This window comes from Pleurodeles waltl, chromosome 2_1, assembly GCF_031143425.1.
Source record: "Pleurodeles waltl isolate 20211129_DDA chromosome 2_1, aPleWal1.hap1.20221129, whole genome shotgun sequence".
Classification (NCBI taxonomy): domain Eukaryota; kingdom Metazoa; phylum Chordata; class Amphibia; order Caudata; family Salamandridae; genus Pleurodeles; species Pleurodeles waltl.
The window spans coordinates 364,572,196-364,588,104 of NC_090438.1; the positions used below are offsets into that span (position 1 = coordinate 364,572,196).

General features: G+C 38.8%; 1 protein-coding gene across 1 annotated transcript in view; it reads right to left on the reverse strand.

Annotated features, from left to right (window-relative positions):
• Window positions 1-3,015: 3,015 nt before the first annotated feature.
• RPS6KA6 (ribosomal protein S6 kinase A6) overlaps window positions 3,016-15,909 on the reverse strand; it is a 322,514-nt gene continuing 309,620 nt past the window's right edge. The window contains exons 21-22 of the mRNA XM_069212593.1: window positions 12,809-12,949; window positions 3,016-8,897 (exon numbers count right to left, since the gene is read on the reverse strand). Coding sequence (XP_069068694.1) covers window positions 8,772-8,897; window positions 12,809-12,949 — 267 coding nt within the window. The 3' untranslated portion in view covers window positions 3,016-8,771. The remainder of the gene's footprint in view (window positions 8,898-12,808; window positions 12,950-15,909) is intronic.

The following is a 15,909-nucleotide window of genomic DNA, read 5'->3' on the forward strand; positions in this document are numbered from 1 at the left end:
GGCAGCTGAGTAGATACTTTGCAGTAAAAAAAATAGAGCCACGACAGAAAAATGTAATACAATGCAAACTTTAATGTCAATATATACAGAGCTTTAAAGAAACATCTTGTTTTTAAAAATAAAATGAAATAAATACATTATGGTACAAAATCCACAATATGTTGAGGGAATGGAAACGATGAAGTTACAATTTATTAAACTTTAGGGAGTGCGTTTTGGTTTACTTGATCTGTGGGAGTACCTTCGGTAACATTTCACTTATTTGCAGGTAATGCCTTGCTTAATGTACACCTCTGTACCTAGTAAAAGCATTTCATTGGATAAAACTGTAATCAGAATAACAGAGCAACAACATGCGTGGAAGGGTATTCAAAGCAATGTCACAAATTATGCTTTAAAGAAATGTCTGCCAAAAACAATACATTATATACTTTATTTCTGGTATCAAACATGTATTTTCTGCAACAACAAAAAAATAATCTGCCTAGAAACGAGTACGTAAATTAACAGAGAAACTGAAACCTATTAAACATCTGAATAGAAGTCGCATTTTTAAAATACCACATCCAGTACACTGAGTTAATTGATTTTGGTTCATTTCTAAAAAGGATGGAGTTTTAATGATGATTTTGATGTACGCCATATTTTCATACATACATAAAAACGTGGGTAGATTAACTTCATTCCATACGATGAAATAGCCATCCCAATATTTTAAAGCTATCTTGGTGTATTAGTGTGGGTTCCACATTTTTTTTTTTTTTGTATTACTTTTCTTCGCTTGGGGTACTAATTAGGGTACCCAGACGTCCCGGATTTGCCAAGAGAGTCCGGGGTTTTCACTAGCTGTCCTGGCAGATTTCAGCAAATTTGGCTTACATCTCGGTTTTTATAGAGGGTCGACTGAAAACAGTTGGATGCACGTTTTTATGTATTCCAAAGCAGGTTTGGTTAGCAATTATAATAAAAAAGCAATGTAATTAAAAGATTTGATACAGAATTAAAAAAATGCGTTTCATGTATTTTCTTAGTACCTATTTTGTTCTTCTATGTTGATGAGCGCTGTCATTTTATGGTGCTCGAATAAAGTACAATTTTAATCCTTCTTCTATTTTTGAGAAACGTCTTGGTTTTTTGTTTTTAAAATCCGGTCACCCTATTGTTAATGGTATTTGGGTATATGCTAGTCCTGCAGCGAAACCTAATGGTTCCCGAGAAGTATGACAAGTTGTAAGGCAGAGAATTTTTCCACACATTATTTTATACTTTCCATACCTTACTGTATATAGTCTTGTAAAAGTAATGTCTCTGTCATAATAGGCATTACTGAAGCTTCTCAAACTAGCACTGGCTTCTTCTCAAACAGCCATATGCACTTTTTTGTGAATGTCAGTGAAATGGTGTAGGAGACAGGGTGTCAGGTGTTTTTCATAAATGTCCCAAGGGCAATGATCTTTTCAAGTTAAAATGAATTTTCTTTGGACACAAAGATAGAAATCTATATTTAATTTATATGCGCATATTATGCACACCTCATTTTCTTTAATACAATCTTAGATTTTCTTAGCCCTAGAGCTAGAAAAAGCCCCATTATCACTTGACCCCTAAATAAAACAAACATTTACAATGCAACGGGTCTCACATTACGTCGAGTTAGAGCTATTAACTCCTAACAGCACTTTTCTTGACACATTAAATGGAGAAAAAAACAAAAATGCGCCATCACGCTCTGTAAAACACAGCGCAATCACGCTGTGAAATAAAGAGAAAAAGTAGTCCAGAAACCATAGAAAAAACATGGAGCCTCGTATGTTTCCAGTAGTTTACTGGTGCTCTCGAGGAGGGCTAAATAACGGAAAAAGCATGACGTATGCATGCCTTTCACGAATGAAAACAAGCGGATTTTAAAAGGAAAGCCCAACAACCAATGAAAGTGAGTGACGTAATATTGGCGTGGTTAAAATCCCCCTAAAGAGAGCTTAGAAGAGGAACGGATCGCTTTGCGCTCAACCCTAAAAAACATGACAGAAGTCCACAGACACATATGAAGGGCCACCTTCAAAGCACAAGCCACTGCATTTTCCATGGTTTCCTTTCAAGGTTTTCTGCTCAGAAGATGAGACTAGTTGGATTTGAAGGTCAGGACAGATGTAACGGCATGTTTCAAAGGACAGAAATAGTCTGCAGAGAAGTAATGCTACTTTGTAAGTAACATGCTGCTTTCTCAATATGTTCCTTTGCGGGGTCCATCGCTCTCACAAAAGAATGGTAAGTACAGCCAGCTAAATGTGGAGAAGTGAAATTGGTCCGTAGATCAGAACCGAAATTCAACGCAATATGGCCTAGCATAGTTTACGCAATAGAATTAAACTGCAAATACTTAAATAGGCTGTAACCATAATGAAAAGAAACTACAGCAGGTAGCCAGCGCTGTCAATCTCAACAGTAGGCATTTGCAGAAGACATGATAACCATATGGTGTTACCCCACAAAGAATGAACACCAGTGTATTCAAGGCATTTCCTTGAGTTTTTAAACGTGCAGAACGGTACATTATGCCACCTAAAGGCCAGTGAGCTCTTTACTAGAGTTGTCGCCAAGGCTGTATCTGAAGTAAATGTTTAAAAAATGTTTCTTAAGCTCAGCTTGTAACATTAAAAATCGCAGGCCTGATGTACAAAGCCTTGTTCGTTTGCAAGGACTGCAAGTCGAAAAACCACATGGTTTGCAACTGTAAGAGGCTTTTATTTTTTTTACAATGTAAAATAGCTCTTTAGGAGCTTGGAAGGTTAAAGTGTTTTAAACGTGACGTGAAAGGGCATCAACCTCCAATTTGGCATTTGGAAAGGCATGTGTCAATTGGGGTAGCAAATCACTACTCGGTTTCAAAACCCCGTACAATTGTGTTATGCTACGTTGTAGGGGAAGGAGAGGAGGCAGTGGTTTGATGTCTTCCTTAATGGGAGACAGTTATTTAAAGCAGCACGTTTCTTTAATGGAAACGGCTGTTTAAAAAAAAAAAATAATAATAATCCAATTTGAGAGACATTTATTTAAAGCAACACCTGTTCCTTTAATGGAAACGGCTATTTAAAATATATATATATATATTACAGTTTGGAAAAAATATACAGGAACGGAAGTTTGCCATATGTCCCATCCCTGCATTTGCAGCCAGTTACAGGGGGGTCATAGGTAGGTATCTACCTAATGAATATTCACTGGGCATGTAAATTTGTGACCCCCCTCTGAATTGACAATTTGCAGCGTGACCCATTGGTACATAGGTTACATTGCAAACTGCATTCCCATTTGCAAACCAGTAAGTGTGCAAATTATTTACAGGTTCCAAAATCGTTCCTAATAAAAAACCGTTTCAAATGAAAATCTTCACTACTCTAGTCTTCAAAACCTGGTAGGCATGACCTGTCTGTGCATGCCCAGAGGGCACTGGATATGGCTACTGACTATACCCTCTGCACTGTATCTGCAGGACTTGGGGCATGACCTATTGCAATTCACTGGGAACACGGCACAACCTTTTAGGCTTCACATATAACTTTTTTTTTTTGTCCTGCAAAACAAGCTCAGCATACCCTGCTGATGTGGAAAGATCACAAAGCCTGACCTGTAGGCATACAATGTCCAGTACTCCTCTCCTTTTTGTCATAAAAATTGCTGACAGAAAGCACTGATTGCCAGCAGACACTAGCCTCAGGGTATGACCTCTAGCTATGTTTTGTGCCCGGATCTCCTCTTTACTGGTCACAATCCGTGAAAACATTCAGTAGACAAAATGCATGACCTTCAGCAATGCCATGTGGCCAGCATCAGGAGCAAGGGCTTAGGCACGTGTCTTTTGTGATGTCGCTCTTCAAATATTCTGTATCATAATTTGAATGGGCAATGCCATGTTTGAGTCTATGCCCTCTACTCCTCACCTCCTCTACCAATTTGCATAGAACTTCCCAAGATCAAATTTGTAAACTGTCTTATCAATTTCTAAAATTATATAACATTTCCATGTCAACAAATAAGTTATAATCTTTCTCTGTGGACTGCACGCAGTACCAATTAATAGTGGTATTAGCAATGGTACTAGGGTTACAGTACGCCCTTCAGTCATGCATGGCATGATCTATATATTCATAGTGAATGCAGAGTGAGGTTTAGGGTTAAGAGATGCATGGTAGTGTCAAGACATAAGGAAAAGTAGAACGTCTCACAGGTGAGACGTGGCCAAATTTAGCCAATTACTGGCTGCAAAAGACATCTTCACATCTCTGTAAATCACCTCTGTCAGGTTCAGGTGTGCTTACCCGACCCTCACACGGCTCCCACAGATTCACTTTTTGTATGTGGAGAATCACAGATGAGGCTTGCAGACTGGTGCTTGACTCATGAGTCACAGAGTTGCTCATCTACTCTACGTCATTCAGAATGCAGCATGTTCAAGGCAAAATCAGACTCACATAAGAAATGTAAAATATCCATGAATGCTTTTGTTTATGTTAATCTTCATATAAAAGTTATAAATTAAGGTATGTAGCCAAAGATTAGGGACTGATTAAGATTTCGTCAGATGAGTTACTCCATAACAACGTGACGCATATCACGTCCGCAGAAATCTAAATCAGGTACTTAGTCTCACTACATAGTTCATTTGAAACTGGGCCAAATAATCTGCCTCTCAAAATTACTAACAAGTGAAACTGGGCTATGGGTAAATAAAATTAAACTTTGCATTGTATGAATATGCCTTTAGCACTACATGCTTTCACTGTTACATGCTTTTTTTGGCCTACATTCATCACACTGGCAGAGGATAAATAATACATATGTATTAAATGCTATTCTTTGCCATTGCAGAGTGTTGGAAGGAGCCATGACGTACGAGAGGTGAAGCCTCTATTGGGTCATGAGACGCCCTCACCTCTCAATAAAAAGGCTATTAAACTTGGTCGAGGTGCATATATGGTTTATGCTGTGCTACTGCTTCTTCATGTATAGAGGGTAGTAGACATTGGCAAATGTATTTATTTAAAAAAATTAGAGCATAGTGAACTAAATAATTGTTGTGTAATAAAATCCCCTTAAGTGAGATTTTTGGGAAGTGGATCAATCTGCAAAACAACTGATTGTTGAAAGGAACCGGGGTGGCAATAAGCAGTGATTTCTTAAGTAAGTCATACTGCACTATGGAAACAAATTGGACATTTATTGGCACATTTGTTTTGTATTATGAACATAATTCTGTTAATTGAATCACAGGCTGTATCTTCTGAATGTCTAGCATTCTAATTTAGTTATCTATCTGGCCAAGATTCATCAAAAGGCAGATGCACATTTATGAGGAACATTTTGCTCCCCACAAATGTATGGGTGCAATGTTTCTGCATCAAGGTCGCTATTTACAAAGGGCATACCCTGGAGGCATAGGGAAGGGCCAGGTAGTGCCTTTTTCTCTCAGGCCCTTCTTGGATAAAGCAGTAATGAACATCCCTGCTTTACTATGCATTAGCTTCCATAAGACACATGGAGGGAGAGGGTGACATGAGAGACAGCAGTACTTCCCTCTCCCCCCATTTCCTCCAGCCTCTGACTTAGCCTCTGCAGCTTAATATGTCAATTTCCCTGCACATGCCTGGATTCCAAAAAGAGCTATGCAAATGATATAATTTCTACCACTAAGAAAGTGATGGGGTTGCGGTCCAGGACACCTGTTAGGATAGGACACGTTAAAATCTCTTTGCACATAATTTTAGGAATGAAGAATTTACAGAAATCTGCCATATTGGTAGTTCAACCATTTGAGCACATTTTACAAGTGTGCAAGTGCAGAGCAATTTTTACACAATCATCACATTTTGCGCATGTCCAAAATCGTTTTAACTGGCAAATGTTTACATGTGTTATAGATCTGAACAAGAACACTTCAGGAAAAAAGCATTGTTAACTAGTTTTTCTCATTTTGTGTAACAATCCACATAGGAAGCAATTTTGCAATGATTTGTTCAACATTTTGTGTTTGAAATCGTTTAAAAACATGGCTTCATTCTAGGGACTAACCCAATGGGGAGATTTTACGTCCTAATGAAACATGACAATTCAAATTATGGTCTTCAGAATCACGTGATTTAGGTTATTGATACCATTTTAGAGGCTTATAATAAGAAATATTGGAAGAGGCATTACACATTTTAGATAGCAGCATTCCGCAGAACTTTTCTCTATCGGCTGCCAAAAATCATTAAAGAAGCGGACTCACCAGATTAAAAATAAGATTATCCTTCCAAGACAAACAGTGATACAGCAATTGAAGAGTGACAATTAGCATAAAGAGAGGAACAAATAAAAACCTTTGGCTTTCTGAAGTCATACTTGTGAAACACTAATCTCAAGAATTTTAACAATCACCATAATTTGTGGCCTTCATTAGGGATAACCAATGATGTTAACAGAAATACAGGTAAAGGCAAAAAGAAGTACAATCATAATACATGCTAAGCAGTATTTGAAAACGATTTACCACAATTAACAGCTACTGCGTGAAGATAATTTATTTTTCTGTGTCTAACACAGAACAGCATAATGTTAAATATACATTTACCTCTTATTTTAAAAATAACCCTATGAAATTCATATTTTTGAGGATTATATCTGTCTACGTGATGATACCATTAATGCAGAAGTAATATGTTTGATACCAGTTCTTATTTAGAAATGAGTGTTCTGCAGCAGAGCCATTTCCCTCACTGATTTCCTAGCCACGATTCTTCACTTCAATGCTTGCCTCCGCCAACTCTCTTGACATCAGTCATGTTCTCTTAGGAACAAGTTAAAGGGGTGTCATAGACTCAGTTTCGGTGTGGGAGATGGAAATCTGCTTGGCTTTTTTATTCTTCACTGAATTGAATGGTTTATTTTACCATTTCCCATCAAATTCTGTAAGCTATTACATTTTGTTGTTAATATTAGTGCATTAGATTCTCAACAATACTCTGCCTTCCAATATTGATGTTACAATGGGCCACCACATCAGAGGGGCAGCTGAAGCCAGGCAACTAGCTTCTTACTATAACTCAATGTGGCAATAAAAAAATAATAATATTAAAAACAAAGTTTCATAATTTACAAAATCAAAAGAAAGACAAATGGTAAAATACACCAACAGACATTACATCTAAATATCTAAGGCACAGGTACTTCTACACTGAAATTCAGCCAACACTGCCATCAATCAAGCAGCATCTTGGGGAGAATACAGAGAGAAACAAGCAAACTATTTTAACCTCTCTAAAAAACTGAGATTGTAATTATTGTTACAAGTGATTTAAATATGTAACTATTTCATCCTGTATTTGGCCCCTAAATTCCAGCACTAGAGGACAGCGAGAAAGACAATGAAGACAGCACAATGAACATAATTTCAAAAATATGTTAGCCCTCAGTTCATTAATTTCCCAAGCACAACTGTAGCAAATATGTGTCCGATAAGGCACACTAAAGAAAATATAAAACTATCATCAACTGAAATCTCTGTCCTCAGGTAAAACTTAATTTTCCTTGTAATATTAAATTATACAATGTATTTTCATGTGAGGACCAGGAATAATTCCTGCTAAAAGCAGCAATATTGGGGTCAGATAGTTGCAAAAGTAAACTAATGAAATCAAAGAGTGACTTCAGCTATTGTACTTAGTGAACATCTTAAATTTGACTTCAGGTCACATTTGTATCACCCAGTATTAAACTATATAATAATTAAATTACTGGATTAAAATTGTGCATTGTTTTAGAGCAAACTAAAACGCACATAACACATTAGGTCTGCTAATGCCACAAATACAGAAACAAAATATCCCAACGTTCGAAAATAAACCCAACTTAATCCATTCTCATTCTGTTCTACAAAACAAAAAGGGTCTCTGAAAAAATATCAGTGGCGTTTCTGTTGAAATAAAATATCATATTTTAAGCAAAAAGTCTATTGTCAATTGAGAAGCAGCTGCATATGCATTCCAAAGCAGCATCTAGAGACTATCACCATCCTAGCATCAACATTTTAATATTGAAGGTGCACATTTTCTTCTGAGTGCACTCGAGCACAGGCAAAAGGTCCTTTACAGTAAACTAGCAGTCTCTCAAAATCAACCTTCAAATGTTTTATCCATAAACATATGCACAGACATTAGAAAAACACACGCCATGAACAGCAAACCTCGTCAGTCTGAGAGAGAGACATGCGGTGTGGCACATAAAACATGAAAACAGAGAAAAGGTTTCTCCTGTTTTGGGCACAAGGCAATTAAAAAAAGGCCCAAAGGTAATAACTTGTGACAAATTACATTTTGACCATTAAAGCTTAAAATAGGATTAGTAGGTCCAAATACTGGCACTGTATGGCATTATATTTTGATATGCTTCCATGTCATCCACAATGGTCCCCAAAAACATTTTTCAAAACAAACCCAGAAAAACTGTACAATATGTAAAATATTAATATTTTCAACTAAGTCCAGAAACACTTTCAGTGTACAGAAATTTATAATAATCTGTGTGACGTACCCTGATATTCAACTTAAATAAACTAAAATACATTGACACTGTCCTCATAACAGAACACAGTTAGAACCTGTCTTTTGTAAAGGACCTATTGAGAAGATTCAAGTAATGTAGGAGGAAACGGTTAATGCCTTTTGACCACAGATTGGGCAGAAAGTCACTTTCTATTTCCTTTGATTCAGTTTGTCACTGATGCCATTGTGCATCTACAAGTCTGTTGATGTTAGTTTTTTCATACTACGTCTCTGAGCTAAACTTGATGCCGCAACAGGTTCTAAAACTGGTTGAAAAGTCTTGTTATTCAATGCAGAATAAGTGGCAGCCATTGCACCCTAAAGACACAAAAGACAATTACATATTAGAATTCATATTTTGGAGAAAATACATTTTTTTTTTCCAGAACAGTAAAATACACCACTATTAAGGTCAATACAAGAATGCAAAATAAAAAATAAAAAAAAGTGTATGCAAAGCAATTGATCCTTTTTTTTTATACATCAGTTCTCTTACTCTGAGTATTCATATCAGGTCAGCACATTCTCCCTCAAAATATAGATTCACAGAAAAAAATTATAAATCCACCCTATTCTATTCTAAGCAATATTTACCTATTTAATACAAATGGTATGTTATATGCACCTGATATGGATGTTTTTATACAGAAAAATAGGAACTAAAATGCAGTTGAATTATTAGTACTCATGTAAAGTTAAACATTGTAATTACTAACGAATGCTTTCCAGAGGCATGGGCTGGAGATGTCACATTGTGGGCCAGAACAACGGAGAGCACACTTAGATAGGAGGACGCCTCGAGGATCGGGAGACCCCCATAGCGGGATTATGGGCTGAGGTCCTGGAGAGCTGGCAACACCCAGAAGGAGACACGGGCTCAGACCAGAGTGCCAGCAGTTATAGTGGGGAGGAGACAGCTGAATTGAGAGCTGAACCAGATGGAGTGTGGAATGGGACACGCAAGCCCGACCCCACCATAAGTGGGTCTTATTAAATCCTCATTGCGACAGATACAGGGCACTTAAAAGTGATATTAGCTACACCTCATCCGCTGCTAAGACATGATACTTATAAGCGCACATGGAACCCCTGGGAGTTAGTAAAAGGCCGCAAACCTGTATGCTGCCCCCCACCCTATTACAATATGACACTATGATTACACTCAAACCCACCGAGAGACCCCACTCTTTTGTTATATTTGTGTTAGTTTCTCTTTTTATTTTTCCATTAGTCAATAGTTCACTGTTCCACCAAATTACTTGCTTATTAGGCTGGCATTGACTAATGGTATAGTTCATCCTACATTGACTGCAACTGGTGAAGGTTCCACATGGCCAGAAATGAGAAGCCATTGCCTAAAAAGGACGTGGTCTCCACACACACTTAGCTACAGTGTGCTCGCCCAGAGACGGATATTACTAGCACGGCGATCCAATGTGATGATAAAATCACTGGTTTTTGATAGGGAACCGCTAATTACCGATTGAACCCAGTGAAAGCTTTGCATGCACACTGTATATTAGAATTACGACAAGGAAATACTTCATGTACTGCACTATTATCACAATGACCTCAAATACCAATAAAGATATATTTAAAAAACTAATGCTTTCCAAATATCTTTAAAATTATACTCGTGTAATTGCTTAAATACATTCATAGAAAGAAACAATACCAGCTATAGTAAACCTATCCTCGTCATTCATGTACAGCTCTATTCACTATGGACCACCATTCCTATACCAGGGCTTTAACAAATTTAACCCCACTTACATAGATTTACTCCTACATTTTGAGGTCATTATGACTTCTTTATTTTATTTACTAAGAATCCCATTTGGTACATGTTTTGGAATAGTGACAAACATACCACCTTTTGTGTGTTCAATGCAATTTCTAGAGCCAGTGCAGTCCCAACTATAAAGCATAAATATATGACCGGTTAACATCTGGCATATTAGCAAATTTACCAACAAATCCAGATTACCTCAATCACGAATGTAATTTACCCTAATTCTTAATTCTTTGTGCTCCCAAATTTATTCCACTTGAGTGAGCAAAAAAAATGTCAAATGGAGCCCCACCAGTTCTTACTTTCTTTACTGAAAGATACTTCAAAGGGACAATGTGATGGATTTTACCAGGTGGGCCGATACGAGCCACATGCTTAAATGTGTTCTTAGGCACTAAAGAAAAACTAACAAATAAGGAAATAATGTGAACCATAAACATTCCATAATGGTTCCCTTGGTGGATGTTACCATATTAGTAAGTCTATCCATTTATTTCCAGACTTATAATTTGTGAACGTAGATATCCCATACCCATATGTAGCTATGCTCTCAGGATATCCGATATCGTCTGCTACTTTCCACTATATTTCAAAAGCACAGCAATCCACTAATGCAAAAAAGACCCTCTTCCCATTTGCTAAAAGTGTGCAACTTTCAGGGCTCTTGCACACCGATCAGCCTAGAACTCTTGCAAAGCAGCGCCCTAAATCGTTTGTTTGCCCCAAATCTCATGCAACGAAAAAAGGGACCCCTTGATGTATTTCCAAGTGACAAGTCAGCATGATATTGCTCCTGGATACAAATGTGGCTACGGCTTTTAACGTTGGTAGCCTACCTATTGACAGGAATTACTGATTAGTACAGTAACAAACTAGGTACAACCTTATTGGTAAAGAACATAAAATAACATACCACCTAAAACAATTTGAAGTCGGCAAGCTGAGCAGTGTACGTATTTTATCTTTTATAGTGTCTTACACTTTCTAGTGATGCTGGTGTCAAAGTACTTATGATGAGGCAGTAGTCACTATATACCACATCAATTAACATTCACCTCAGTGTAACATTATACTTCATGCAATATTCCACACCATCCATATAATATTCCACTGCATGCAGCATTCTGCTAAGCACAGCATTCCCTTCCATGCAACACACTACTCCACATAAGACAACAGTCTGTGCAACATTACACTGCATGCAATTTCAGATTCTAGTATCTCGCTGTAACATCCCTCTCTGTGAAGGATTCCACTGCTGGCAGTATGCCACTCTGTGCAGCACTCCACTCTTTGCAGCACCAGATGCTGCTACCTCCAGAGTGCACAGCTCTCTGCAGAGGCTGCCTTAATCCAGTTACAGATAAACTGCTGATATGTTTGTCCAGCTGATATACCCCTCATTACCCATCTGGAGAAAATGTTACGTAATGGGGTAACAAGATGTTTTTGAGGGTAGGTGAACATTTCTTAGGATGGGCTGATGTGATGAAGTGGGTTATACCTGCGAGAGCCCTTAGATTCGTTTGTAGGGCATCAGTGAAAGGGATAAAGCAGTTTAGTAGCAGATCGACCCAGAAAGGGGCATTTAATAACAAGAAATTCCAGACTTTGTGTTGCAAGGAGAGCATGGGCCTGGTATAGGTTTTTTTTGTTCATAAACAATGTATCAGAAGAAGAGCATGAATTACTGCAGACTTAAAAAAGGGGAAACGTTCTGAAATTAGAGTCCAAATTCGAGCTACTGAGGAAGTGACTGGGCATAGTAGGCTAGGGGTTGGAATGGCAACTAAATTATAAAGGAATTCTCACATGGGGGAGATGTTTGATGAGAAGTTTATGAAAGCTTGCTTAACATTTTTTGTCAGTCCTGGATAGAAGAGCTTGGGTCTTCTGAGGCAGAATACTCATGATGTTCCTGAAAGTGTGTTACTGTGATCTGACTGATACAAACAGTCTACTAGAACATTGTAATATCAGCAAATTATTTGTTTGTCATGCTGCTTCAGATGTGCCTCAAGTAAAGAATTCAGTTAAACATTTTGGGCCTGATTTATGGTGATCCTGTCCTCCATATTACCAGTGCCATACTATAAATCAGGCCCACCTAAACTATAGTGCATCAAAAGTACATTCCCCTTTTAAAAAATAAATTAGTCTACGTTCTAGAGTTTAATGCAATTGTATTTGAGTTACTGTTTCATCAAAAGGTTTTCTTCTTATATTTAAGCTTCAGAAAGATGTGACTGTCACCATGCAAAATACCGTAGCATCTACGGCTTGAGGTCATGAAGTAGCTACAAAGTTAGTGTCAGCTATCCCCATCTTAAAATGGTTTTCTGTCTAACCACAATAACCCAAACCTGTTTAACGGCCCATTTGGAAGAACATTAAAGTGGAGAGATTGACAACCCAAATGTTTTGGAGTTGTGATTACCTTAACCAGATGAGGAGCATCTTGTCTAGTAAGCTGGTAGTGTGGTAATTGGTCCCTGCAAGCGATCCACGAGTGTTTTAGTACTTGCTCTGCTGTATATCGTTGATGAGGATCCACATGAAGCATATGAGATAACAAGTCCTAAATTAACAGCAAACGATAAACAAACAAATGTCCATACAAAAGTTGAGTAGGATTTCATTTTGGATTTGTCAATCAACATTATCTTTTTATGCAATACAACTACAGTTGGGTGCATCAAGATATTTTGCAAATATTATCAAATTAAAAAATACTTTTACCCTCAAACTGTGCTAAGAAACCAGAAATAATTAATTATACTAGATGTGATAGGTTCCCAAAATTTGAGCAGGCTTAAACTCAAAAACAAGTTTATTCCCCAGACAACATTCTGACTTTCTCAATCATCAATGGGCAGTCTAGCAATATCTACATTACTTTTTCATAAGGATATATCTACCGGACAACTATCTTTTAGAGACTATGCAGGTTATCACAACTTTGGAGGAGGTGTTAATCCGTCCCAAAAGTGACGGTAAAGTGACGGATATACCACCAGCCGTATTATGAGTTCCATAGGATATAATGGACTCGTAATACGGCTGGTGGTATATCCGTCACTTTACCGTCACTTTTGGGAAGGATTAACACCTCCTCCAAAGTTGTGATAACCCCCTATCTCCTTATCTTCCAGGCAAACTTTTCATCTCATTAGTCCCAGTTTTGATCCTGTTCTTCATCTCCATCTCGGAAGGTTTATACCCGATCCACTCTTTTTCTACCATATCTTGTTCTTCTGTTATTTCACATTTTGCTTTCTTTCTCACATCTATGATGAAAACTCTGGCTTCGTATTTTCTCAATTCAACCATTGTACTACCAAATTCCATGGCAAATTTACAGCTCTGGATATCTCCTTGCTCACATTAAGCCATTCGCTTTCTAAAAACTAAAAGAAACATTTAATCCCCCACTCTCAATCTCTCTCACTGGGAAATATTTACATTAAGTTTGACTCCTCTTATCTTTTCAATCAAGTCCCTATTTCCTCTGTTTCATATCCAACACTTTTCCTTTTCAAGTCTCTGCTGCAAAATCAGCCGCTTTATCAACTTTTAGCTAATAAACCCATTGTTAAAGGACAAGTTGCTTACCTTTGGTAATCCCTTTTCTGGTAGACACTATCTAGCCGCAGATTCCTCACCTTTTAAATATTTACCAGGCATCAGACTAGATCCGAAAACCTTTCATCAGTACATGTGTAAGCCAGTAGGTGGCACTGTGTAGCTCTGTGTTGATGACGTTCCACTCCAGAAATGATGTGCGGACCTATGAGGGGCCACTCCTGCGTGCTGACATCAATTGCTTTCAAGGATGTCCATGACCCCCAGACACACATCCCCAAAAGCATATTGGCGTGTCCAGTGTGCAGAGTCCTAACCTTGAGATCTAATTAATGGATACAACCACAAAACGGGGAGGATGGGCAGGCTGGTGAGGAATCTGCAGCTAGGTAGTCTCTCTACCAGAGAGGGCACTACCAAATGTAAGTAACCTATTGTTTTAGTAGAGCTATGTAAAGGATCAGTGCTCTCTTGGGAACCGAGCGATGGTGTTTCACCTAAGAGGGGTAATGGGGAGTATAGAACACGCGTAAAGTGAAGTTCTGCTCGACATGGAACAATGTCCCAACTTTAGGCAGGAAGGATGTTCATGTCTGCAAAACCAGCCTGTCTGTGAAGAATGTGTTATACAGTGGGTCACATGATGTGCTGATATTATGATGCCAAGGAATGGTGTTGAGGGTTATGCGCCCCAAGGAGCAGCTGTGACACAGCTCAAATGGACTGCACATAAAAACAATTGTGCCAAGTAAAGGTTCCAATGGGTCATGACAAAGGAAGATGGAGGAGACAAATGTAAACCTTCCAAAAAGTGCATAACTGGGACTTAAACAATGAGGGGTGATCCAGTAACAGCAAACAAGTTAAAATAGCCTAAGGGTACCCTTTAACTGTGCCCAGAGCAAAGCCATGTCAGGTTAGGGTTAAGACAAAATGTCTGATAACTTTGTCTGGAGGAGGTCGCAAACGAAAGGCACATTCAATTTTTGTCAAGGGATGTCTGGCTGCCAGGATGACAATTACCACCTTGGGAGAAAGGTTGAAGGAGTTCAGGTGTCATAGATCAATTTCCAAGCATGAAAGTGAAGATTGTGAAGGCTCGGTGCAGAACCCTTCCATGTTGTTGCAACAAGGGGCAGCCGGATCAAAGTACAGATGCTCATGCCCAGGAGGTCTGGATACCATACTCTCCATGCCCAATCCGGAGCCACTAGGATGACTTTGGACCTAGTCTGTCCTGATCTTTTTGAGACCTGGTGGCAGGAGTGGTATTGGTGTGAAGGCATACAGGTGTTCAGAGGTCCACTCCAAGCGGAACAAGTCTCCCAGTGACAGATTGCTTGGAAATTCCAAGGTGCAGAAGTGCTGACACTGCACATTCTTGAAGGTAGTGAAGAGATTGAGCCTAGGCCCTCCCCATTTGCTGAAGAGACCTTGCATCACTTCCAGATGTAGCTGCTACTTGTGATCCGCTAAGCGCCGATGGCTGAAGTCATCCATCCTGTCATCCAACGATACTGCCAGGAGGTTCACCATGGGGCAAATTCCTTGGTGGTCCAGACATTTCCTTAGGTGCAAGGCCTTCTGGCACAATGTCTGGAAACCCACCCACTCTGCTTGTTGCAGTACCACTCTATCAGTAGTGCTGTCTGTAAGGACCTGTACCAGTCTCCCCTTGATGGATGGATGGAAGTAAGACTTTCAGTACCAAGCAGATTGGTCTCAGCTCCAGAAGGCTGATATGGAGCCAGAACTCTGCCGGACACCAGAGGCCTCAGATCTTCATCTCTCCTAGATGCCCAACCCAACCCAGAAGCAATGCATCGTTCACTACTATTAGCTCTGTTTGGGGAAGGGGAAAGGGCCTGCTACACTCCATTATCCATCACTGCAGATATTTTAAGTGTCCTCTGAAATCTGGATATAGGTAACACTGAAGAGCCCGCATATGCCAGC